This window comes from Cyprinodon variegatus, unplaced genomic scaffold (assembly GCF_000732505.1).
Source record: "Cyprinodon variegatus isolate N-32 unplaced genomic scaffold, C_variegatus-1.0 Scaffold383, whole genome shotgun sequence".
NCBI classification, from domain to species: Eukaryota; Metazoa; Chordata; class Actinopteri; order Cyprinodontiformes; family Cyprinodontidae; genus Cyprinodon; species Cyprinodon variegatus.
This window is the reverse complement of record NW_015150836.1, coordinates 709,787-736,821: the sequence shown is the minus strand read 5'-3', so window position 1 is coordinate 736,821 and position 27,035 is coordinate 709,787. Positions and strand designations below refer to the sequence as shown.

The following is a 27,035-nucleotide window of genomic DNA, read 5'->3' as shown; positions in this document are numbered from 1 at the left end:
ATCAGCTCTCTTCACTGCCTTCGAAGGCTCCAACGTGTTTTCTTTTCAGGTGCTGCATCATAACAGTGGTGCTTCCGTGCCATGTTTATTTGTTTTTACAAAAGTTGCATGTTACGACTTTTTTCGCTTTACAAAGTGCAGGCTGTCTGCGAATTGAGACGCAGCTCGCGTTTGCGGTATCGGTCATTAGAACTGTTGACATTACTGCCTTTTGAAAACAGCCTTTGCTCACCTGCGGCGCTGGCTTGCTTTGCCATATTTTTTTTTTCTTCCCGCGTTTCAATGAAGTGGCAGTGATGATGGCGGCGGCGGATGACGCATTAATCGCGCAACACAACTAATCGATGATGAAATTCGTTTTTAAAAGTCGATTTTTATCGATTTTATCGATTCGTTGTTGCAGCCCTAGTTTATTTTATTTTTTGCTAGCAATTAAAGAGAACATACTTATTTTTTTTATTTTTTTTTTTGTTCTACTTCTCTTGCAGTTGTAAAAACCATAGGCCCCAAACCTAAAATGCCTCCTGGTCCTTTCCCCGGCCCTTACACTTATAGAAAGTGCAATCTACAATTAGTAACCTGCAAATAAACACTGTAAATAATACAAAAAAATATAAATTTTGGAATCAACACCATTCAAATGGATAAAGAAATAAAGAATAAATGGCTCCAACAAGCAATAGTAAAATAATTACCCTCTGCATAGCAGCACTGACTGTTATCAGGTTGGAAGAATGTCTTTTTTGCAAACCAAAACTGAGTACTAATCTGACATGATGGTGATTTATATGGTAGCTATAAAATTGTGAAACATGGTTGCTTTATGTTCTGATACCACCTTGTTTATCTATGCGTGCAGGACAGGGAAAAAGGAAAGCTGGAAAACATTTTTCATTTTGGACTTTGAGACACTTAGGAATGCTTTTTTATTTGCAACTAAATTAGATTATAAATATTTACGTTAGTTTTTTTTGACAGTTTTGTTTTTAGTAGCTTTTACTCTTCTCGAAATTTGCCTGGCCATTGAAAGCCTTTTGCACTTCAGGCAGATTCGGATGCTGGGAGAAAGGCTCCTACACCAAGGAGTCTGCTGGTTGGTGGTTTCTCCTCCTCATGGTGGACATGGATTTACAAAGTAACTGGAAGTATTTTTTTAACTTTAGAAAGTTGAAAAAAGGCTGTCGGCATTCCTAGGTTCACCAGATTCCCAGAGATGGAACCAGTTCGGTGAATGCCATCACTTCCTCCAGAGGCTAGGTCTGAATGATGGTCGCTTTTAACAGTCGCCAACTTCGCCAAAATTGTACCGTTCGCCTCCCTAAACCTTCCAGCTTTGCCTCGATACGCTCCAGATGTGCCCTCTACATAGAGATAACATGGATATCCTTTGATCCAGCTGTGAAGCCGGCGTTTGGTGTGAACGTACCTTAAGGATTGTTAAACCTAACAGCTTAAACCTAATGTTCTATTAAAATGTAACATTCCAGTGAAGGAAAATTGTTAAACCTTAAAAATAGTTTTTCTTTTGGAATGTAATAGTACTGCAGGTACTATAAAAAGAAGCTATTTTATTTCAAAAAGTCATGTTGGATTTGTGACTCTAGATAAGGGCTGCAACTAACGATTATTTTTCAAATATTAATCTGCCGATTATTTTTTAGATTAATCGATTAATAGTCGGATGGCCAAACATTCCTTAAAGAAGATTTTTTTTTTTTTACTAAATTAAACCAGGTGAAACTCAAACTTTTCCAATTGAGGAGTTCTGGATACAGCATATTGACAGACGAAATTGATTTGTTTTTTTTTTTCATCTTAAATGCAGAAAGTTGATATATTTAAACAATTTTGATATAGTTACTGCTCTAACTCAGCTTAAGGCATATTTAACAGTCTCTATTCTCCAGTTAACGATTAATCGATTATTAAATTAGTTGTCGATTGTTTCAATAATCTAATCCAATTAATTGTTTCAGCACTACATACATTTGTTCAGCTGGATTGAAGGTGAAATGCTTTAATGATTGTCAACGTTGCTGATATGGATGTCTTGATGCAGCTTGTTCATTTTCAATAGGAAACTTATATTTCACCATTGAGAACCTACTAATATTGACGGCATATGTTAACAGTACAAAACCGGAGATTGGAAAACTGAGATGTTGATTCTTTCTCTCGTCATTTTCATTCTCCTTCTTTTCCATAATAACAGTTTTCCTTTTTACTTTAACTTTTCCATACCAGAGCTCTTTTTGCTTTAATCTAATCGCCATCATATTGTTGTAGGAGTTTAAAAATTTGAAGTCATGTTTCATTAGCGTCGATAAATCCAATCACACACTGGATGTGGCTGTAACTTATAGGGGAAACAAGCGTTTTTTAATCAAATTGGAAGATAAGAGTAAATAAAGTTGACAAAGGACGAAGTGTGGAGAGCTCTGACGAGGTTTGTGGATAGCTTTTAAAAAAGCTGTTTTAATTCAGTCCCGGAAGGACTGTTTGTTGTCCAACACATTTTGGAGAGTGGCACCCGCTCTGGTGCTGTCTGCTCGTTGGCTTCTCGGCTCTAACAGCTTCCTCCTTTCACCTATACAGTTAGCCCTGGCCAGTTGTTCTGTCCTTCTGGTGGACTGCTCCTATGTACCGCTGTCCTGCACTCGGTCTGCCGCAGCCTCTCCCCAGCCTCTTTATTGCACGGCCTGCCTGGTGGACTAAACCGATCAACCACCATCCTCCTCCACTCTCCTCCTGAGCTAGCACTGGCGCCTCTTCCCACTCTGGTCTCGATGGCGGCTTTTCCGATCTCCCACTGTGGTACCTTTGCTCCGCAGGTTCTCAATCTCTCTCCCAGTGTTCCGCATTATTTCTCCACTGCTCCTGTCTGAGCTCCAGTGATTTGTCCCACAAAGCTGGACAGCAGGGTCCTTAACTGGGCTATGGATAGGCCGAAGTACTGCTGGAAGCAACCATCAGTGTTTAAATGTTAACAGTAACATGGATTTCTTGACCGGAATCAGACCTTGAGATCACGAGAGGCAGAGGGAACTCACTGCGTGTCTGAAATCTTTTCCACAGTTAGCAGAGCAGCCGACAGAAAGACTGGAGACTTTCCAACAGAAATATTACAGAACACTGAGCTAAAGAATCGGAAATGTCCTTGGGTTAGATTGGAATTTTTCGATCTGTAACATACGTTGGAATCGGAGACAGATATCGATGCTTGATTGGATTGGCCACATCCCTACCATGCAGTTGGTAGAGATTCTGATTCACACTTTGAAGTGCTGATTTTAACTGCTATTCATTATCTTGTGAAGCTTTGATTATGTTTAAATCCACACGTTTCCATGTGATATTCATATTTTCATACATGCATGATGTGTAGTTCGGTTTCTAGCATGAAGAAATAGCAAAGGTCCCTTGTTTTTATCTGCTGTTTATTGAGCCCCAGTCTGTTGCTGTGGTATTGCTGGTTAGCTGGCTTAAAGGGGATCATCCCTCCTTTTACTTACCTACAATAAAAATATATTTTTGCAATAAGCTCTCAAAAACTAAGACAAGTATAGCTAATATTTTTGCTTATTAGATAAAAAAAAATTACTGTAAAATTATTACAAATTTGATTATTTCCATTTAAATTTAGTGTTTATGTTGGCAATTTGGTATATTTTTGTAGCTACAAATGAAGATTTTAGATTACTGGATTGAATTAAAATAATTAAATCATAATTACTGAATGTTATTACATTTTGAGATTATTTTACCCTTAAGATTAAAGTGTATTAATCTAACATACTTTAGGTTGAAACTCCTAACTTTAATCAGATCTATAACTGCTACTAGGTAATGTTGGTAGTTTCCTTTTAATTATGTGTATCTGTTTACAATTTTGTAATTAAACCTGTAAAGGCAAGAAGTGAAAATTATGAATTTTATTTTTAATGAAATACATGTTTGCGATTCATTTTACAGCAAAATGAATCGCAAACATGTATTTTTGGATAACTCTATTCCCAATGCTCCAGACTGAGTTAGATGGGAGGAATAATAGTAGGCAGAAGCCTGAGGTTGCAAATTTGTTATCCACTTACACCGAGGCAGCTGCTCCTTAGCTTGTCAGTTTTTTATTGCAACTCTTGTAAAAAGAAAAAGAAAAGACTTTTGGAGACGTGGAAAATTTTCTGCAGCTTCCCATATGGGATTCGGTCTTAGGGTTGTGCATTTATACAAGTATTATGTAACAAAGTGTCTAAAAAGTGTCAAAAAGTACAAATTGAAGCCCCTGTTTGGAGGGGGTTTGCATTGCTAACCATTCCACCTTAAAAAATTTTAATTTGAAGATGATAAATATTAGAAGTGTTGATCTATTGGATTGATGGAAAATAACCGTTTTAGCGAATCTTATGTACAAATATGGGGGGTGGGGTTCTACAGCACGGCTTGAGGAAAAAAAGAGACTCAGTAGATCATCTTTGTTAGGTTTTATCATCTCACCCTATTTCAGAATAAGATGATAAAACCTGGAGGTTTGATCATCATTTTGACGTCACATTTTGTTCCACCATCTAAACAAAACCCGTTGTACCTCTTTATAATCAAGCGATCCTAAAGAAAACTCAAATGTAAGCCAACTATACTCCACAAACACTAATATCCTATAATCTTTCATTAAAAATAAAATTAATAATTTTCACTTCTTGCCTTTTTTTTGTCTTCTGGCGTTTCAAAACATGTTCTATCCTGGCTTAAATGGATTTATTTGGCTCTTAAGACTCTACATAAAGGGTATACAATATCTGCTTGTTATTCCGAAAGTTAAACTGCATGTTATGATAATCCACCAAAGTAATTTTTCCCCATGGAAAAGTAAAAAACGGAATAAAAGCTAATATATTCGGCCTTTTGGATTATCTGTGTTATGTAGGCTTATTTATCTATTTGTTTGCTCCCAAAATCAACCATAAATTCCTTTCTCAGTACTAACGGTTACTTTGCAAATAGATTAATCTGTCGATTATTTATTTTTTTTTTTGTTAGGTAATCGATTAATAATCTGAGAGGAAAAGGTTCCTTTAAAAAGATTCTTTATAAAATTAAACCAGGTTGAAACTCAAACTTTTCCACATGAGTTCTGAATAGAGCACATTGACTGACAGATTTATTATTATTTTTGTTATCTTCAACACATAATTTTTATATACTTTTTACAATTTTGGTCTGATTACTGCTGTAAGTGGGTCACTCTGTCAGCTAAAGACACATTTTAGAGTCTTTTTAACAATAGAGTACTAAATTTGTTGACAATAATTTCAGTAAGTGATTAATTCGATTAACTGTTTTCAGTCCTAATATTATATTCTACTAAACAACGATGTAAAATGGAGAGCTGTGATCATAATCTCCAATATGCTGAGCAAACATTGATGGACTGGGATTTTTCCCTCATCCTCATAACACCTTAGCTAATTGTTACTTCATTTTAGGGTGTATTACCATCACTTAATGGGCTGGAATGTTTAAGAACAAACTGATGCTCGCTGTTAGAGGGGAAAATGGCAGTATCCAGGCTTTTGGTATCAAAGGACATTTACAGTTAAGAGTAACTGCATGTGTTTAGGGCCCAGTACCAGTATCAGTGCATCATCTCAGCTTAAGCCAATAGCTCCTCCCCCAGCCATCAGTAACTCCAACATTGTGTAATGGTTTAAAGTTATAGAGGAAGAAATCTGGAGCATATTTTGTCCTTTAGCTCATAATCAGCCTCTCCTATATTTTCCCATCTGGTTTCAGTTTAGCTTTTTATCATTTTACCAAAGAACTGGCATCTTTCACAGTGCAGACTGAGACCACCCATGCACAATGCCTGAATCAGGCCAGAGGACAGCAGCTTCGTCCAGAGCTCATCAGCCTGGCTCGGTCCACGGAGCAGACGGGCTTTCTCATTGTTCAGCCCGGCTTAGAAAGATCCAAGCATGAAGAGAGTGTGAGGGATGGGGAGGCTGAATGTAGCCTGAAGGAGGGGGGAAAGGAAGCAAAGAGGGCTGGATGCAAGATTTTTATTTATTTTTATTAAGTTATTTAGAGAAGAATGATCAATGAAGGGAAGACAAATGCAGCAGCATTAGTTTCTATGATTTGCTACTCTCAGTAGTGGCAAAGGAAACTGAAGAAACTCACCTGGGACTTCCTCCAGGTCTAATCTCCCAGCTATATGTAACTATGCCTAAAAAGTCCCTCAGTATATTTCAGTTTCTGATCCACAAGGAGGTATGGGATTCAAACAGTTGTCAACAGCCTGCTTAGTTACCATCAATCAGCCTCGAAAAAGCCGCATTAGTTGACTCTCATCCAGAGATCTGCTCATATTCTCTCATTGCATCACATCTCAGAAACACTCGGCTCCTCCGGGCTGTGGTAAAATTTGGGTTTTGGAATAAGATGAAGGAGAAATCTCAGGGTTTGAGAGCCAAATAATTCTTTTACTCCCAGGCTGTAAATATAAGGACATCAGAATGATTTATCCTTAGAAATGTTTACTGTAGTCATTCTGGTGGCTTATACTCTAGTGTGTTTTGCTTTTACTTGTTTATTTCATTTAGATTAGAACTGCAAAATACATTTAATGTATTTCATTTGAAGCGAAACAATTGTTGAAGGCCGTTGTTTGAGCTTCTGTCGGCTCGTGATTTGCATGCCAATAATGCCGTCGGAGACAAAGAAAACGGAAAAGTAATGCGGAGAAATGGCCTGAAGTATTTCTGCACATGCAGATGAAAGATGGGTAAATGAGTTAGCAACGATCTGGTTGGTGTTGAACAGACAGCGATTAGATTACAAGTTCAGTCGGAATCGACTCCGAGGAGTCCCAACAATAGCCTGAGGACTGAAGGCTGATTTATACTCAGAAACCAGGTCGTCTGCGTGTGTGTCGCAGTGAACGCAAACGTGCCGTATCTAGATCCACAGCTTGTTCGTGATTGACCCTTTTACGTTGTGGCGTGGAATAACATAGCAGACCACGCTTCAATATTGGGCATAAATCAAAAATATCTGTGACAAGCTCACTGAGACACACTGCTGTGGTAGTATAAGCAGCCCTTGAAGGTCATCAGACAGAATGCCTGAAAGCGTTTCACGGTTTGATGCATGTCGGGTTCATAAAGAGCTGAATGGTTACATGTGCTGTTGGGGTGTGCAAAATAATCGTCATGATGATGCATCGTGATTCTAATTTTCGTGATATACTGCATCGATTCTTGACGCCAAGTATCGATTATTAATTTTGAAAAATAAATAAATAAAATTGCATGAATGGTTGGCAAACATCAGCCAAAAACAAGTGTAATACAACTTCCAGTCCAGTAGATGTCGCTGCAAATGTGTTGACGCACGCTGCCTTGTGTCACAAGCATTTCTGGCCGCGGGATACTGTGCAGAGTCATCCAAAAACAAAACATGGAGGAGAAAATATTGCAATGCATCGCAATAATTCAAGTATCGTGATGCATCGTGATAGAATCGCATCGTGGCCTGTGAATCGTGATTCGAATCGAATCGTGACTTCTTTGGCAATACCCACCCCTAATGTGCAGTGTCAGAGGGGGGCACTGTCCTTTTTAAAACCCTTTTGTGTGCATTAATATTTCATTAATTTATACGGCAAATTTATTTCAATCCAATCTAAGTTTAATGATACAGGTTTTTTTCAAAATTATGTAGACGATAACTGCGATGAGAAGCGATCTCCTATAGAGGTCTGCATTACAGCAGATCCATAGAAGCCTCTGACTGAAGATGTTCTGCAGGTTTTTGAATGATGAGAATGTGTGTAGTCTTCTCGGAACGGAATCAGGCCTCTTCATCCGCTTGTTGACTTTTTTTTGTCAGTCAGTGGCTTTGATGCTACCAACTGTCAGATGATGACAGACATTACAGACACTGAAGGATCTAAGGCTCCTTGAGAACTCATTCTGCTCCATCGTCCTTGTAGACCGCTTCACTGTTACGTCTCTGGTTCAGACTGTTGAAACTTTTAAGCTGGGTTAAATGTTTAAGGCTCTTTCTGCCCATCTTCTGAGTCTTATTGGGTTTTTTTCCTCCGTTGTAGTCTTTGTTTTTCCCACTCAGATGTTTTGAGTGACTGCAGTGGTGTTGTAACGTCTAAGTAATAAGCCTGTGTGCAGATTTATAACCCGCTGTGTTGTCTCCAGACTTATTACAGGATTATTCATCATAATTTGTAGGATTGCTACCAGCCTGTCTGCAGAGAGTGTAAGATGGCTGCTGTTTCTTACTGGGTAATGACTGTAACATCATTGTTTTGATGCTATTTGTCTCAATCTATTTTTGTTTTTTGTCTTGCTATGTTACCTGTGCTGATGTTTCTAATCATAGGATGTTGTTTCAGTTGCTCCAGTGCTACATTATTAGCCCCTGTGTGCTTCTTTTCTTTGCTCTGTTTCTGGGCGGGTCTCGCTTCACATCAAACAGTCCTGCTGTGAAAGTCTGCTGTAACTCTGCAGACTGTATGGGCCAGCAGCGTGACTCATGGCCTCTAAATCTAGGATCCACCCAAATCAACCCGGTCCCACCCTGCATCTCTTCTCCTGCTTGTTTTTATTATTTTAATAGTGCTAAAAGTGAAATCCGCTTTTTCCACAAGATTATAAGAAAGGCGTTTTGTTGGATGCATTTTAAGACTAAAAACCTCCTGTCGACCACCTGCAGCTTTTCTGCATGTTGCTAACCAGCAGGACTCGGGTTTTACTGCTGGGAATGTATGGAAGTGTTTTCTCCTTAACATGGAGATTAGACAAACCACAACAGATTCTGATTTTTTTGCTTGTAATTTTGGCGCTGTAGGTGGGGACTGATCTGATGTTCCTCTACTTCCCGTCAATGTTTTACAATGGTATGAGATCGCTGCCATTCAGTAGGCCAAGTAAAAATATCAGGGTGCAGCGATTATTCAGCTGGTCACCGGGAAAACAAATTTCAGCTCGATTTAACAGACACATATAAAAATCCAGTCATTTTCTCTCCTTTTAAATATAGCATTTGTAATCCTTGCCTATACGCTCTTAAGGCTGATTTATACTCAGAAACGGGTCGGCTGCGTGTTTGTCGCAGTGAATGCAAATGTACCCCCACCCCCTTCCGCAGATACTGTAGTGCACCTCTGCAAAACTGTAGGTGACCCCAGACAGTGCTGCAGACAGGAGGCGTCTGATTGGTCAAATCTACATCTGCATATTGCCTGTTTGATACCCTACCGACATGTTTTGTTTGTATGACCGCCATTGTGGAAAACGACCCGTGAAGTTGGACCCGCTTGAAGAGCGAGGTGCGCGAGAACGCTGGGATCCTTTTTCCACCTGGATCTCAGCTCTTTTTCGCCCTCATGTCCAGGGCTGGGTATTTTCGCCAAAGTCCTGAATCGATTCACTTTTGATTAATAAAGTTCTAAATAGATTAATTTCGATTCAGTCTGTTTTTACAATAATGAAAGTGTTTTAAACTGTGTTTCAAAATACTCATGTATTTTGTTTTTGCTGTCACATTAAACACAAAGTGCAAACTTGTAAATCCGACAGTTTAAACTTGAGATGTGAACAAAACTGTCTCAAAAGTGCAAACTTGTATGAAAAGTGAAAAAGTGAAGCCTCACTCGAGCAGGCAGAAGTGACACAGCAGACATTCATGAGGGTGTTTGCTGGTGTTTGCTGGTCAGCCCCCATTTGATAATGTGTTCAGTCAACCTATTGGCTATTTTTGCAGCTATCTGGCTTAAACTAATCTTGAGTGCATCTTTCTGCTTATTTGAATGTGAATGTCACGCGGGTCACTATAAAATAAATCGATCTCATTCCCTAGACATCGATTTTGCAAAAATGTAAAGGAATCCATTCTAAATCGATTTTTTTATACCCAGCCCTACTCATGTCCCTCCATTGTTGCATAAACTTGCCCCCACTTCCTCACCGCCTCGGCCGTATCTAGACCCACAGCTAGTTCCTAACTGTTCCTCTTGCGTTGTGGCGTGGAATAAAACATGGCAGACCACGCTTCAATATTGGGCATAAATCAAAAATACCTGCGACACACTGCTGCGGGAGGATAACCAATCCTTAGTGTGCAGAGCTTGTCTCACATTGACCTTCTGAAATGTAAACATCTTTCATTTAAATGTTTAAGGAAAATGATCTTTTTGCCTGTCAGCACATCTGGAAGTGGCTTTTCTTCCTCATGCTAGAAAATATCTGTATGACATTAATGTTGAGTGCATTTAATCTCAGAAGCTAGATCTATTTTAAGGTCCGTATGTTGATCGTCTGTTATTCCTGTAAAAACGGCCTTAGCCTGTGGTTTAACATGCAGGTAGCGTTATCACAGATCCTTCCTACCAGCAGCTGGAAGACGTTAAAACCATCCCTGCTCCCTACAAGCTCAGTAGGAGTTTACATACATGCTGCTGTTTTTAGTTTTTTCGCTCATTTTAGCAACATCTTGACTGTTTTTTGCTATTTGCTGCTTTAACTGTCGCTTATTGTAAAATTGTGTTTTTAGATTAACCTTTAATCAGCTCTACATTCAGTCATTTTGTTAATAATAGCACAGTATTTGGTTATTTTGGCTCCTAATGTAAAATATTTTGTGTATTTTTTTATACACTTACAATTAAAAGAACATAATTGTAATTTTTTGTGAGTTTTATTATTTTAGATTCCTGTCACTTTGCTATTATTGCACAAAAAAATTCCTCATTTGGTGAAAATAAAGGGATTTTCTATTTTATTCTCAGTAAACTGTAGTGTTATCAATATGTGCTCTGCTTTTATTTCTACAATAATTCTGTTTTTTATTATTGCCACATAGATGTTTATTTCAGCATTTAGTTGATCTAAACAGGAATCTTCCATTTTGATAATTATTTCTACTGCCAGGGAAAAGTATTCCTGCAAATACTTGAATTTATAAATTTAGCCGAGGTCGTTTTCATGTCCAAGGTTTTTTATTCCATTTAAAGCAAACCCCACGGTTGGTTTGTCTAGATCCAATGATCACCTCCTCCAGGTGCGCTTCTGTGGTTGATGGCTGTTTTAATCCTCCTGATCCAGTCACATCTTACCCATAACAGTCTGAGGTCCTGATAAACTTTCTATGACACTGTGGTGATGATCTGCTGGGGGGTGTGGCAGCAGCGAGCGGAGCAGGAAGAGGCTGAATAACCTGCTTCGGAGAGCCAGCTCCTTCCTGAAGGAGGTGGGAGAGAGGAGGATGTTGACAAAGCGGACTTCCTTTATGGATTCTTCATTCCTCTCATCCACGTGCTGTGTGAGCCTAAGCTCCTATAAACAGCAGGCTGAGTGTTTCCAGAGCTCCTCTGTCATTGAAATGTTAAAGGAAAAAAAAAAGTTCATTAAATCAGGTCATTTTATTATCAATGCAAATGTGCAGCACTGTCCACCCATCAGTCCCGCCATAAAATATCTGTTTATTTTTGTTTTAAAAAATTATATATTTCTCATTACATGTTATTTAAATAATAATATTCCTCTCTTGCAAGAAGCTTTGCTTTGTGGGGTTTTTTGTAGATTTTTTTCCTTGTAAATAACTTGTTTAGATTTTGTATGAAGGTGCTGTTTTTGTCTTGCGCTGCGATGGACTGGCGACCTGTCCAGGGTGTACCCCGCCTGTCGCCCAATGACTGCTTACCCCACTCGGGGTAAGCGTGTTAGAAAATGGATGGAGGGGTGCTTGTTTAAGCAAACTGGTTTCCCCATTGTAGTTTAATTGGTATTCTAAATAGACTAAACATTAGAAGTGATTTGGACCCAATTATTCAATCTATGGAATATACATTTTCCCAAAACTGTCATTATTTTTGCTAAAGCAGAAAAAGCACCATAGTTTCCCTGAATTAAAATAATTATTAGATTAATAGATGAATAATTTGCTAATTCTCTACTTCTAATCTACTACATCCTACTTCCTTGACAGTGTCGTTTCTGAGTCACCAATTTAGTGCTGCTTGGTCCCAATGGAATTTCCCATTGGGAACCTACTAGCACTAAGTTGCTAACTGGTTAGCAAGATGCTTCCGAGAAACTAGTCACAACCAATGGGCTTGTGAACCTTCAGCCACGAGAATCCCGCCCCCTTGATAACCGACCTAGCACATTCAATTTATTCACGCGTGTAAAGTCGGGCACCACTTGGGAGAATTCGGAAATGCAACGGTTGAAACGGCTGTTAACAGATGTTATCTGTTAAACATCTGTTAACCCTGTAATGCCAAATCTATCATATTTGATACATACGGTTTCTGAAATGTTTTGCGTCTCACTTTGCTCAAAATCCTATTGTACACAATCAGATATACCTGATAACAGAGGGCAGAAGACTACACAAAAAATAATCTTGACTTATCGCATAGTAATAAATTATTAATGTCAAAAATGTATTTCTGTTTTTTCTTTTTACATATTTTGTTAAAAGGCCAAATAAGGACTTCAAACAAAAAAATTGTTATTTTCTGTTTTTTTAAATTCTTGGATCGGGCTTTAAAGGGTTAACAGATAAACACATTATTCGAGCAATTTGTTTTATGTTTCTTTACTTTATGTTTCTTTATTGTTGAGTTATTTAAATTCTTTGTTCCTGGTTTCTTAAACTTGCTGCAAATTTTTTTCTTTAAATATTACAGATTAAAGTGACCTGCAAATATCCATAAGGCCTTCTGGTGAAAGAAAGCTTTTTTTTTTAAAAGATACATTTAAAAATCTACATTTATACTCTCATTCATTTCTAAAGCAATTTTCATTTGGCTCAGAATAATTACATTAAATAATATTGGATGAGTATGTTTTAATTGGTAGCTGTTATCAAGGTTACTTAGTATATCATATTTGTTAATGTAATATTACTGAAAGCAAAATGCATATGACGACAAAATTCATGCATTCCGACTGTGCCTCTGATATTGTTGCTGACACTAGTTAAATGCAACATGAAAAGTTTTGGAAGTCAGAGGTGCTTAAGACAAAAAAAAATTGTTTAATTTGAAATATTTTTTTTTAATGCTCAGTTTACTATGAAATCATCACAGAAAGAAACAAAAATCTTATAACTATTGCAATAATCTGCAGTGTTTTATCTATTTTGTTCTTAATGTGCCCCAGCCCTAAAGTAATGTGTATCAAGTACTTGGGGTGTCCAGGTACAACTTTTCTTTTCCTATATGATTCTGACACTGCAGCTTTGAGAATTGGCCGATATCGATATTGAAGAGATATAATACTAGCATAAATCATACCGGCTTTTTTTATTTTAGTAGAATGTACACTCACCGGCCACTTTATTAGGTACATCTGTCCAACTGCTTGTTGACTCTTAATTTCTAAGCAGCCAATCACATGGCGGCAACTCAGTGCATTTAGGCATGTAGACATGGTCAAGACAATCTCCTGCAGTTCAAACCAAGCATCAGTATGGGGAAGAAAGGTGATTTGAGTGACTTTGAACGTGGCATGATTGTTGGTGCCAGAAGGGCTGATCTGAGTATTTCAGAAACTGCTGATTTGCTGGGATTTTCACGCACAACCATCTCTAGGGTTTACAGAGAATGGTCCGAAAAAGAAAACACATCCAGTGAGCGGCAGTTCTTTTGGGCGGAAATGCCTTGTTGATGCCAGAGGTCAGAGGAGAATGGCCAGACTGGTTCGAGCTGATAGAAGGGCAACAGTGACTCAAATAACCACCCGTTACAACCAAGGTGGGCAGAAGAGCATCTCTGAACGCACAGTACGTCGAACTTTGAGGCAGATGGGCTACAGCAGCAGAAGACCAAACCGGGTGCCACTCCTTTCAGCTAAGAACAGGAAACTGAGGCTACAATTTGCACAAGCTCATCGAAATTGGACAATAGAAGATTGGAAAAACGTTGCCTGGTCTGATGAGTCTCGATTTCTGCTGCGACATTCGGAGGGTAGGGTCAGAATTTGGCATCTACAACATGAAAGCATGGATCCATCCTGCCTTGTATCAACGGTTCAGGCTGGTGGTAGTGGTGTCATGGTGTGGGAAAGATTTTCTTGTCACTCTTTGGGACCCTTGGTACCAATTGAGCATCATGGATGTGCAGCCGACGAATCTGTGGCAACTGTGTGATGCCATCATGTCAATATGGACCAAACTCCCTGAGGAATGCTTCCAGCATCTTGTTGAATCTATGCCACGAAGAATTGAGGCAGTTCTGAAGGCAAAAGGGGGTCCAACCCGTTACTAGCATGGGGTACCTAATAAAGTGGCCGGTGAGTGTAAAAAGGCCTCAACATCACGTAATATTAAAAGAAGCAGAGTGTTTCTATCAGCATGATTTTAAATGGCGGCTGATAAAATCCAACATTTTTATGTTGTTTTTTTGGGCTAATATCGAACCGGGACATTCCTATTCCATCATCATACATCCCTGTTTTTTTTTTTTTGGACCCAATATTTACATTAAGTTGACTTCTTGGTAAATTTTCACCTTGTAAATTATGTTTTGTTTTACCTCCCTTGTAACGAAGCTGAAAAGCTCAGAGCTGAAATGTATTTACCTCCAATAATTTATAAAAGCTGCTTGTTATGTTTGGGAAGTGACCTTTTCAAAGATGCCGCTCCATCTCCACTTTTATCTCTCTCCATACTGGCTGATATGTTCCCATTAGGAAATCCTTAGAGCTGTTGTCTTGCTTTGAATATTGGCTTCAGGCTCTGGTTGACCTGATAACCTTCATCTAAAGGTCGGAGCTAGATTAATGCCACCATCCAGCCCAATGATCTTTCAGTTGAAGTGTAGTGGTTAATTCTGTAAGATATATGCATAACACTCTATCGGTGACAAAAGTTGGATAGCATCACACTAAGGGAAATATAAGATGGCTATAAATGTTTTTTTCATTCATACTCATTTGCTAATTAAGGCGTTTTTTTTAATTGTGATTTTCAATCTGAACTTTATCCTTCAATCTTTTTCTCTTTTATTCTTCCTTGATGCAGATCTGATGCTTGCTTGCAGCAGCCTCCTCCATCAGCACCATGTTTGCCAAAAAGAAGAAGCCTCGAGTCCAGATCTCTGCTCCATCCAACTTTGAGCACCGTGTCCACACAGACTTTGACGAGCAGGAGCAGAAATTCGTTGGGCTGCCGCGCCAATGGCAGTCCCTCATCGAAGACACCGCCAAGAGGCCGAAACCGTTCATCGACGCAACCATCATCACGACTGTTGAGCCGCGAAAGGTAGTGAGGGCTGAAAACCGTACTTTCTCAATGTCTAATGGTCTCACCTGAGATAGAAGAACTTTCGTTGTCTGATATGGAGTGATTCCAAGAAAACCTCCATTTGGTCTTATTAATACTCACCGCTTTAAATGATTAGTGCAGTATATATTAAATTAATGGCCGATTTTTCTTGTCTTCAAAAGGGGCTGGGTAAATTTTCGTTCCCGGTTCCTGAACAACACTTTTTTTCAATACCAGTTTTATAATATCAATTCTAAGAAAGAGAAAACGCAACATAAAGTGCAAATCTTTAGTTTTATTTTTAGCTCAGATTTTTACATTCCAATCACTTCTCTTACATAAAAAAAAAATATATATATATCTATATTTTTTTTTTTTTCAGTGCAAAAGAACACTTGCAAACAAGTCACTGTCTGCTCACTGTTACATTCCGTTACGTCTTCGGTACTCTCTGATTAGGTGGAGTTCGATGATTATTTGAATCACTCCGCCTCGGTTTTGCACTGCCCACTGGCTGCTGAGCGGAGGATGGCTGGGCTGGCTGCGGTCCACGCTTCTTGCAGTCAAACACTGAGCAACTTTCTGCTCTAAAATTGATCAAGTGCACGATTAAGTTTTTCTTCAAATTAGTCGTGTTGCCAGCCTTAGCAATAATGTATTTTTTGCATATATTGCATTGCGCACTATTGGCATCAATCTTAATAAAGTGAAACCACACTTTTGATCTGGATGGCATTTTAATTCAGTTTATTCATATAGCACCAATTCACAACGCACGTCACCTCAAGGTACTTTACAGTTCACCAGATCATACAGTCAGAGTGATTCAAAGTTTTCTATCTAAGGAAAACCAGTTGATTGCATCGACTCATTGACTCGAAGGCGATCCCTCACACTAAGCATGCTTGTAGGGAAAGTGGAGAGGAAAAACTCCCTTTTAACAGGAAGAAACCTCCAGCAGAACCAGGCTCAGTGTAAGCGGCCATCTGCCGAGGCCGACTGGGGTTCACGGAGAAAGAATTAGAGACAGAAATCAACAGTAAAAGGCGGCCCCCATCCAGGAAACACACAACCAGGCAGGCAAGCTCTGAGCCAACTCCCATGTCAGAGGATGAAGAGAGCACATCCAGCCAGTCACAGTCAGAGAAACACGACTACACTGGAAATACAAGCCGATCTAAAAATAGGCCGATCCCCCCCGATGCACGCAATCGACTCACAACAGATACACCTGAACCCCGTGGGTAGGCGTGACCACGTATGTATTTTTCCTGGGTGACGCAATAACATTTAATGTTACAGCCAGTCACCGAAACTTGGCACCGAAAAGAGGCATGTTTTGATACTCCTCCAAACCAAAGCATTTCGGACGGTACCACAAAATAACCGAAGTTCAGTACCCGGCCCTAGTCTTCAAGATGTTTCACCTTTTTATCCAAAAGGCTTCAGCTCTGAATGAAGGAGCCTTTACCTTACTTTAAACTTCTATATAACGTCCTCCTTGACCTGTCTTATTGTGTTCCTTAGAGGAGCAGAGTCAAAAAGGCCAAATACAAATTTATGTGACACTATTTCGGTTTTCTGTGACCAAGAAGAATTTTCCTCCCCCTTCACATCTGTGAACTACTTTGTGTCGGTCTGCTAATTTGAATCAAAATCTCATTTCCAGTTCTTCTTTCAGTCAAAACCTTTTTCTCACCTCTTGTACCTCAGACTATTGTTAGAGGCAGCAAGTTGGGAGCAGACGGCTCCTTAACGTGGCTGCTCGATGAGTTCGACACCATGTCTGTGACTCGCTCCAACTCCCTGCGACGAGGCAGCCCTCCTGTTCAGCCTCGCAGGGACTCCGGCTCCTCAGGTGGAGTAGGCAGAGAGCACGAGAATGGAGACCCTCAGCACAAGCACTACGCGCACCAAGACAGACAAGACAGGTCAGAAAACAGAGAGGTTGTGTGAACAATAGAAGAGCTGCAGGACCCTAGAGGTTTGGACTAACTGGATCCATCTGATTCTCAGGGACAGACACAGACAGGACCACCAGGGCGAGCCCCGCCACCATCAGCGTGGAGTCCATCCACATTCCAGAGACGAGGATATGCAGGGTCGGCCCCAGCAGCAGCCTCGGGGCCAAGAGCCCAGCAAGGCGTACAGGGACCGGATCGGCTCGGGTCAGCACCCTCCTGCTCACAGAGACAGAGATCCTCGGGAGCAGGTACAGAAACCACAGATTCAAATGATTTCTTTACACTTCCTAACCATAACTGAAATACAAATCTGCATGCCAGAGATTGGACTGCCTTCTGGCAACTAAAATACAGGAAGAAAGACATTTTTTGTTTTCCTTCTGTCACTAACTCCATTCTAAATAAACATCTCGGATAACCTCATAAATTAGTATTTTCTTTTGGCTAAATCAGATATATTTTCATGCATAAATTATGAACGTTGTTGAAATCCTCTCTCTATGTTGGATTCAGTAGAAAGAGGTGGAGGTAGCACATAATGTATTAAATCATGACTAGTAAGAAAAACAATCAAAGTTTCACATCTCAAAGGAAACTTTAAATCAGACTGAAAGGCATTTAGTTCAGTTTAATTCTTAAATCTGCTCGTATCTCTTCCTGAATGTCGGAAACAGAACTGCTCAGGTTTAACAGTGCTCTGTTTTTAACATTGTTCAGGAGCAGGTGGTCCGCCGGGACCAACAGAGCGACCACAGGCCCAAGTCCAGCTATGCTGCACGCGAGGGCAGTCCAACATCTCCAAGGGACAAGAGGCCTCTCTCTGGACCAAACATCCGAACCCCAAACCTGCCGATAACTGAGGGTGTGATGAAGACCGCCCAACAGAACACACGGCCTTTCAACACGTACCCGCGGACAGACAGTGAAGGTGGACGCAGTCCCACGGGACAGGTAAGAGCCTCAGCGGCCTCTGCAATGTTAACCAACATGCTGGTGAAGATTATCGGTCATCCAGGTCACACTGGACTTTGTTTCCGAGTTTGAAGACGTTTCGCTTCTCATCCAGAAGGCTTTTTCAGTTCTAAATGTCAGGAATAGCGTAGATTTCGAGGTTTTAAACAGTAACCCAAAAAAAACAAGGCTTTGCTGGATTGTTTTTAATTTTCTTTTTTTGGTTAACCAACATCTGCAGGTCAGAAAATCTCCGATATTCTTTATTCTTTTTGACAGATGGGAGCTTTTATTACTTAATTTTCATTTAATTCATAATTGAGGTTTTGTCCAGTTGTGAATGAATGTATCATTGATTTATGTAACTGCAGCTGTAAGAGTAAAATTAATGAGTTTATTTATTTCACTGTCGTTCTGCTGTCCTTTGACTTTAATATATAAAAAACTAATGTGAAATTTGTGTTTCTTTATACAAAGTGAGGCTCTCTGAAATAAAGGAAGCATAAAAGCTCTTTAACTCTTTTTAACTGGATCCAGTTTTGATGCAGATTCTCATCTCTTCCATCCAGGTGGGCCATCACCATGAATCCCCTCAGAATGGACCATCCAGCAGCTCCGCCAGAGGCTCTTCCACATCCAAGCCCCCAATAAGCCATCCTCCAACTCATCACGCCTCCCACCCCATCCTCACCCCTGATTCCTCTCAGCACCCACACACTCCTCACCCCAATGTCCCGGCCCCGCGTCCCCCTGTGCCCAGCGGGCCCCCAGGGTCAGCCGCTCCGTCTCAGGGCCGCTCGCCCCAGAGGGAACCCCAGAGGGTTTCCCACGAGCAGTTCAGAGCGGCGCTGCAGATGGTGGTGGATCCTGGCGACCCGCGGACCTACCTGGATCACTACATTAAGATCGGTGAGGGCTCCACGGGAATCGTGTGCATCGCCACGGTGAAGACCACGGGAAAACTGGTCGCCGTAAAGAAGATGGACCTTCGGAAACAGCAGCGCCGAGAACTTCTCTTTAATGAGGTACGGGGTTTATATCCGATCGCTGACTGAGCTTGAACCCTAGAGACGGCAGGTCAGGGGTTGGAGTTACGTATATGTCTTGTGGGATTGTAGGACCTCTTGAGAGGAGAACCAAAACTGTACACACCTTCAAGTAAACAAACAAAATCTGTAGGAAACAAGGTCTTTGTACAAACGCCCAAAAAAGATGTATGAATTTAAAAGAAAATAAAAAAAAAAATCTAACATTTTACATCTAAAATAGCTTAAATCCTGGAAGTTTATTTTATCTGTGTAGATGCTATGCTTTTTTTTTTTCTAGCAATTAAAAACCCATCCCTGATTGTTGTTTCATGTTTTACAAACTGACAATAAAAGATTAAGAAAATCCAGCCTTTAATTTTCCACTAAAATGAAAAACAATCTAAATTTAAGAGTTTCATGGCAGACTGGATGATTTATTTCTTATTTAATTCTGCCTCTTATTTTTACGCTAATCAGAGTACCTAGGTCGTTTTTACAGTTATCCACAACTTTCTTCATTTCAATGCATAAAGGGCAGATTATACTTCTGCAACCGCACACATCAAATATTGCCTTGGTCTGGAACCAATTTTGCTGATATGCTTCCGCACCGTCGGTGTGGAATTTCTAGGGACGCACAACAGTTTTCCACCAAAGTGCAAGGGGGAACCTATTGGACAACTTCGACGGATGGTCACAAGAACATCCGTGGAACCGGCAGGAGTGTTTATCCTCCAAAACAACAATGGCGCGTCTGCAAGATATAACGGTCACGGAGATGGACCTAGAGTTGCTAGACATAATTAAACATGGGTAGAGATTTTTTAAGCTTTTCATTTGTTGCTGATGATAAAAATCCAAAAAGAAATTATTATATTGTAGAAAATGATATAGTGTAGAAGGAAAAGTTACATTAGCAACAGGGAGAACTGCACCCCTGAAATGTCAAATCCTACCCACCAGCTACCACACGTTCTTCCTCTTCCCACGCTGAAGAAAAATTTAACTCAATTCAAGAGAAATGGACTCATTGGTCCAAAGTGTTCTTTATCGATGGAGGTAAAGTTTATTAACAAAACAGAGGTTAAAAAATATTAGAAGCATAAGAGGAAATTGCTAACAATTATTCTTAAAATCTCCCCTGCCTCCCCCATTTGAATGTTCTTTAAATGTACATTAAATCTACTGTATTTTAGTGCTTCTAACACTTTGCTGTCAGTAAAAGTGCTCCCGTTTTCAATCAGATTTTGTTGAACATAAAGGCTATTTTCAAAAATCGCAGGCGGTCTCTGAAACTTTGACGCACTTTCTTGACTGAAGCGACTTCTATGGCTGCAGATTTAACAGCAGTAGAGCGACAACATCTGAACCCTCTTCATGCAAAAGTTTTAGATTTTTTTTTTTACCAAAGAAAAGGAGCCAAGCTGAAGGAAAATATGTGTAAAACTGTCAACTAGAAGGATGACAAATGAGAAGTGACTCGTTGGGAGGAGTTGCTCTTATCTGAAAGGGGGAGGTAAAAAAGGCTGATTTCACAGCAGTTTTTAACTTTTCCTATAATAGGAAAACTGTAATATTGTATTAACAGATTACAGGAATGAAGCTTTAAATTGATATGCTAATTGTTTTGATGTAGTTATTTGTTTAAACTCATTTATCAACTCCTTATTAGTTCCTCGCTGACCTGAGGTGGGTTTTTGGACGTTTTCCCCCTAGAGGTTCCCAGTTTTTCCCGCTCACTCTGGTTGCAAATAAATGCTTTCAGAATGAAATTATTGCTCCCTGTTACTTTATATTTTATCTCTGTTTTTTAGACCTTCTAAATGCTCTGTTTGATAGTAAACTAAGCGCTTTGTATATTTACCATAACAAAAACCACATGACCATAGGTACAATATTGCACATGCAAGCAATGAGTGAACAAGGAAGTAATGGAGGATTGTCTATGGAGGTGCAAAAGGAAAGAGGAAAGGTCAAGATCAAGTGTTAAAAGGAGCAAAGAAATATAGAAGACATGAATAGAGCTCAGGGTAAAACATAAGTGTTGATGTTGAGTGAAGCAGGAACTGAAGCTGCCAAGCTGTTGGATGGGGAAGTAAATACTGGCAGCACATGGAGGAAAAACTATGGCTAAAAAAGAACCAAATAAACACTATCAGGACAAATGCCTGGCATATGTCATTTTTATTTAAAGAGGAATTAATGGTTCTATTGTCTTTTTCTTATGACTCATTTCCTTTAATTCCTTAATGCTAAACTACCAAGATTATGAACCAGTTGTTAATAGACTGACACATCACCCAGTTGGTATTTTCGGCTGATTTTTATTTTTCCTCTTTCCTATACTGGCCTATTGCTGTTTGGTTTGTCAGCAGCAGGCTAATATTAATGGGGAATGTTAACTCAGACCAGGGTACATTACTGTACATGTCAATATTAATAAAAATGTTAGCAACAACTGCTAGTAAAAATAAGCTTTCGATCTGCCCTGAATGGACCTGGAGGTCTCAGCGGTACCTCAGCTGTGTAATGAACACATTTAAACACAAACTGAAAGAGATGTTGTTTTTTCTCTGGCTCCTACAGGTGGTGATCATGCGGGACTATCACCATGAGAACGTGGTGGAGATGTACAACAGTTACCTGGTGGGGGATGAGCTCTGGGTGGTCATGGAGTTCCTGGAGGGAGGAGCTCTCACCGACATCGTCACCCACACCAGGTGAGACCAAGTCCGCCATGGCAGTCTGGTTCTTATCGTCATGGTGACATTACTGCCTGTTGGGTTTTTATCTTGCAAAGTTTATTTTTTCCAAGGCTTTTATTAGAGGCATCTGTTTCCCCCTCAAAAAAGCCAAGAACTTGTTCGTTTTGTTTTAAAGCGTGTGGATATCTGGGTCTAGAAAACTGGATTTGTAAAAGGTACAAGTTTTGTTAAGAATTTAGGTTTAAAATTCTTTCAATGTTCAAACAGAAAATAAAGGCGCCAAAGATCACAGACTGGGATTTAAATATTTTCACTTAGTAAAGTGGATCCAAGTTTATTCAGATCCAAAAGAAGCAGGGAAATAAAACCTGTTTGCATATTTTATCATGCAGGTAGAAATCAAGGCTTGGTAAAAGTTTGATCCTTAGATGTGCTTAATGTTAAAGATATGAAGAAACTTCACTGAGGATGCTTGAAATATGTAGAAATCCTTTTTTAAGATGGAACCAAAGGGAAAATGCTCTGCTGGCTCTTCAGGTTTTAGTTAAGCTTCTGCAGCTTTTCTTCTAGTTTTTAAGTTTAGAAGAACTTCAAAGCACTCATTCAGACTAATGCCAAGAATCTACAAAGTTTAGTTAAACTGATGTATGGAGTTAATTTTTTCATCAGTTTTTCTCATGGCAGAAATAAAACAGTCCGCTGGGGGGCAGTGTTGCATTAAGCTATAAGGATCTGCTTTTAACAAGCTGTTGGATGTGGTGTTCTTCCACAGCAGCAGATTTTTAATATCTTCAGTGCCAATGCACTTATGTGTGTCATAAATCTGTGAAATGTAATAACATGGCCACCAAATTCAGTTGTGCCACAAAATTCAACCAAATGAATCACATCACTGCAGAAATATTGGGAAGGAAAAACCCTAATTGTTTGGACGCCTCTGCTGTTTTCTTGACTGTGCAGGATGAACGAGGAACAGATCGCCACCGTGTGTCTGTCAGTTCTGAAGGCGCTGTCTGTCCTGCACACCCAGGGTGTGATCCACAGAGACATCAAGAGCGACTCCATCCTCCTGACTCACGATGGCCGGGTACGTACGGCTCACATGTACGAGGAGCTCCAACAGCAGCTGCTTCGTAGTGAAAAAATATTTTTAAAAAGAGAATAAGATGATTTTTGAGTTTGATTCAATAGAAACAACATTAAAGATTCAGCAACAATCTAGACACGGTACTGCTACAACAGAGTCAACCAATCAGGATGTTCAAAGTGGAAAAATCTGACATAAAATTTTTTAAATCTGCTTTTGCAGGTTTTTTCTGCTCCCATCAAACTCATTTGCAGGTTTTGGTGCAAACTTCTAAATCGTAGTGTGATCCAATAGGAACACATGATTCTCCTAAAAAAATAAAATCACATGTTGATGGTTGTTATGGCTTATTCCAGCCTTTTGGCATGCAGGTAGCCTCTGCTGTTTGTAATGCAGACCTGTTGATCCACAGATATCACAGTTTGCTGCAGTTTTTTTTAAAGCTTTTTGCCGATCTTTACCATCATTCTTTTATTTATCATCAAAGAACCAAGGCTCTGATGTCTGTGGTTTTAACATAGTTCTCTATAAATCCTCTATTTATAACTTGCATCCATTAAAGTACATGTCTTCTTTATGCAGCTTTTTTTAATTCGTCTTTTAGGCAATAATAAGTAATAAATCCCCCCTTTTGTTGGCGTAACTAAGAAAAGATGTAAATAACAGCTGGTTGATTTGGAGAAATGACCTAATTTTGAAACGCTATTGTCAGCGAGCTGCAGTTGATACCAAATTACTTCCTGCGCGGTGACAGGCAAGTTTCTGCTTTCTGCAGAAAATGAAACCAGCCTGGTTGCATAGCAACTCCAAAGTGAAAAACTCCTCAGTTTGTTTTGTGTCACAGTCAGCAGAACGGTTTATAACACACTGGTTGGAGCTGTAATGTTAGCTCAGCTGAGTAATGAGCAGAAGGAAAGCATTACAGCGACTGTTTGTGTTAGATGCTTGCTTCCATGTTTTATGGTCAGTCTATCATCAGGTGAAAAATGAGCTTTAATGTCTGCATGCATCAGTAACAAATATGTTTTTAAAATTTTGTTGGATTTTTGAAAAGGTCCTTTGAAAGAGTTTATAAACTAATTAATTATTTTTATAATGAAAAACAATGTAATCATTTTACTGAAACCTTTTCGGGGCTTTAAAGTTGCATACCTGACGTCTTCTGTCTAATCGTTGAATGTCAGTTCTGCATTCAGAAGAGTTAATTATAACATCCTGAGTGATAAAATGGAGGATAGATTGTGTGGTACGGTGAAGAACTAGTTTATGGCATCAAACTATTTTGTGCCTTTTTGCCACGATCAACAATCGGGTATCGGACACGGAGTTTCCCAAGTTCTGTTCTGTTCTTGGGCCACTTTTAACATTTAATTAATGAGTCATTTACTGTCTTCCACAGTTTATATATAGAGCTTATATACATATTTATATTTCTGTCACTATTTCCGAAATATCTGAATCATTCAGAATCTTCTTTGAGCTTAAAGGATAAAATACAGAAGCAACTGTTTCTAAAGGTGCATTCATGTTATGACATTTTAAAAATCTATACTCTGGTTATTTACTCTGGTTTAATTCAAAGTTTTTCTGATGGATTGCTCTTGTGTTATTTTTTATTTTTGTGTTTTAGGCTTTGTTTTTACAGATTTTTTTTTTCTTCTAGTAAATAAAGCCCTTTGTATGTATGTTGATTTACTTTAACTAAGAGCTGCTGTAGATCGGTTTATGAAGTTGATATTGATTGGTTTATTATAGGGATGCACCGAAGTGAAAACTCTTGGCTTAAACTGAAAACAAAAAAATTGAGGAAACCGAGGCCAAAAACTGGAAATTGAAACACTAAAAAAATTACTGTCAAAAATATTAGAAGCATAGCAGTTTTTACCACAACGTTCACTAACCCTCTTGAAAAACATAAAGAAATTTAAACTAGAGGCATTTCAATAAATCAATTACAAACTAATCTAAAATAATTATTTACCACTGACCTTTTCTTGTTTTTCCCTTTACCATGGCAGAGTCACGGAGAAACTTTCTTGAGCTTTCAAACACGTCCACCATAGGAGTGTCCTTTTCAGAACGGTTATGGAGACGTTTGGATTTCTGTGGCATTACGTACCTGATGGCGCTTTGAGAAAGATGTACAACGTTTAAACTCACACCTCCTCACTCAAAACATGTCTGCTGCGTGCTCAACTCTGAAAAACTGTCCTCTCTTGCTTCAGTCATTTTCTTGCGCGCTGAACAACATTTCTTGTGAAGGCTGCTCTGTTTGCCTGCGATCCTTCTCCCCTGCGCCCGATGTGCTGTTAGTCGAAAATTTGACTGAAAATCCAACCTAAAATATTTGGTGGCCGAATTTCCCGTGCATCCCTAGTCTATAACCGTGGCAAGGTGTCGCTTGCTTATGAGTCACCATGACGATTCACTTTCTTAATTAGCTGTGTCAATTATTGCCACCTGGCTTTCTGGTAGAAGGCACTTTTCTTAAGGTCATCTTATCACACCCGTTGCTAGAATTCCATTTAGGCTTAGAAAAGACCATTAAAGCAATATAAGGACAGATGCCTGGTAAATATAGCCTTATTTTATCAGGTGTACAGGTTAGGTATTGGCTATGTAGGCTCCCCAGTCATTGGAGACCTTCTTTTAGTTCTCCAGGACCAGAACAAAACAAAAACTACACAATATTTATGTTATACTCTTCCCGGCTAAAGGAACCAACTATGCAGAAACACTTGGTTACAATAAAACCAAAAACGTCACTGTTTCCTGCAGCTTTTCTGTAAAGTCCAAATATTGCTTCTCCAAGTCCTTTTATCATAGCGGTTTCAGCACTTTAAATGTTAACTAGGGATGCACGATATAATCGGCCCCCTATGGTATCGGCCTTAAAACTGAATATCGGACATCGGCCACCCCACCGATATTTAACCTGATGTTTGATCAGCTTCTGAGTTTCTAAAGTCTTAAAAAAAAAAATAAAATACTACTTCTTCTTCTTCCTCAAAAACTTCTTTTTTACAGACTTAAAAACTTCTAAAGACGAGGGAAAAAATATTGATACATTAAAATATCACAATATCTTCATATGCTGATATATTTAAAAACACCATATCAATCTCTTTTACTAATGAAATATTACTATATGTCATCGTTATGCTACGAAATCCCCCGAAAATTCACAAAATTTTGCCATATTTTTATATGTTGATATATTGATGCGGTATCGATCTATTTTACTAACCAAATCTCCCAAAGAATTTGCAAAATATCACGAGAGTTTGTAACAGAACGATGAAATTTCACGAGACTTTCAAAGTAAAATAGATCGATACTGCGTTTTTAAAAATCAATTTGATATCAGCATATGAAAATATATTTGAGTATATTATTTTTCAACGTGTCAGAAATGATTAACAAAACTTCTATTTTCAATGACTACTTATTTTTGTCCAGCTTTAACATCGGTATCGGTTATCGGCTACATGAGTTTTAAAATATCGGCATATCGGATATCGGCCAAAATCCCAATATCGTGCATCCCTAATGTTAACAGTTTTTTTTTTTTTGATGCAGTTCTCCTTTTTTCCCCTCTTATTTTCCTGTAAAACACCTTTCCGCTGGAATCTGATCTAGAGCTGCCTTTCTCTCCAATGTGTACCTGAACCCCTACTACAAAATTTAAGTCAGGTTTATTAACTGAATCAAGGCTATACAGAGTGAGCATTTTACTCGCTCTTACACCTAAAAATAGGTCTGTGCATATAGGGAAAAAAATAGAACACAGATTTCAGCTCTTTTATTTTTTGCTTCTAAAGTAAGACGGGATTTAATTAGGTAAGATATCTGTTTGTCTTTTATAAACAAGAAAGAGAAACACTTTCGAAAAAGTCGAATCGTAAATTTTTAGTGGAAAATACTTGGGTAACAAGTCACGACATGTCACTGTTGCCTTAGAGATTTCTGGCAGCAAGGCCTAATGTGGCACATCAGTGTGCACCTTTTTACCACC

General features: G+C 39.1%; 1 protein-coding gene across 3 annotated transcripts in view; it reads left to right on the top strand.

The window, feature by feature from the left end:
- pak4 (p21 protein (Cdc42/Rac)-activated kinase 4) overlaps positions 1-27,035 on the top strand; it is a 52,474-nt gene that overhangs the window by 14,852 nt on the left and 10,587 nt on the right. For 2 of the 3 annotated variants that reach the window (XM_015387026.1, XM_015387028.1), the window contains exons 2-8: positions 15,043-15,282; positions 16,999-17,216; positions 17,302-17,497; positions 17,967-18,200; positions 18,770-19,225; positions 21,815-21,948; positions 22,894-23,020. In XM_015387026.1, the coding sequence (XP_015242512.1) occupies positions 15,082-15,282; positions 16,999-17,216; positions 17,302-17,497; positions 17,967-18,200; positions 18,770-19,225; positions 21,815-21,948; positions 22,894-23,020 (1,566 nt within the window). In that variant the 5' untranslated portion in view covers positions 15,043-15,081. Of the gene's footprint in view, positions 1-1,086; positions 1,093-8,458; positions 8,466-15,042; positions 15,283-16,998; positions 17,217-17,301; positions 17,498-17,966; positions 18,201-18,769; positions 19,226-21,814; positions 21,949-22,893; positions 23,021-27,035 lie in introns of all 3 variants that reach the window. The other variant, XM_015387027.1, reaches the window with a different exon arrangement.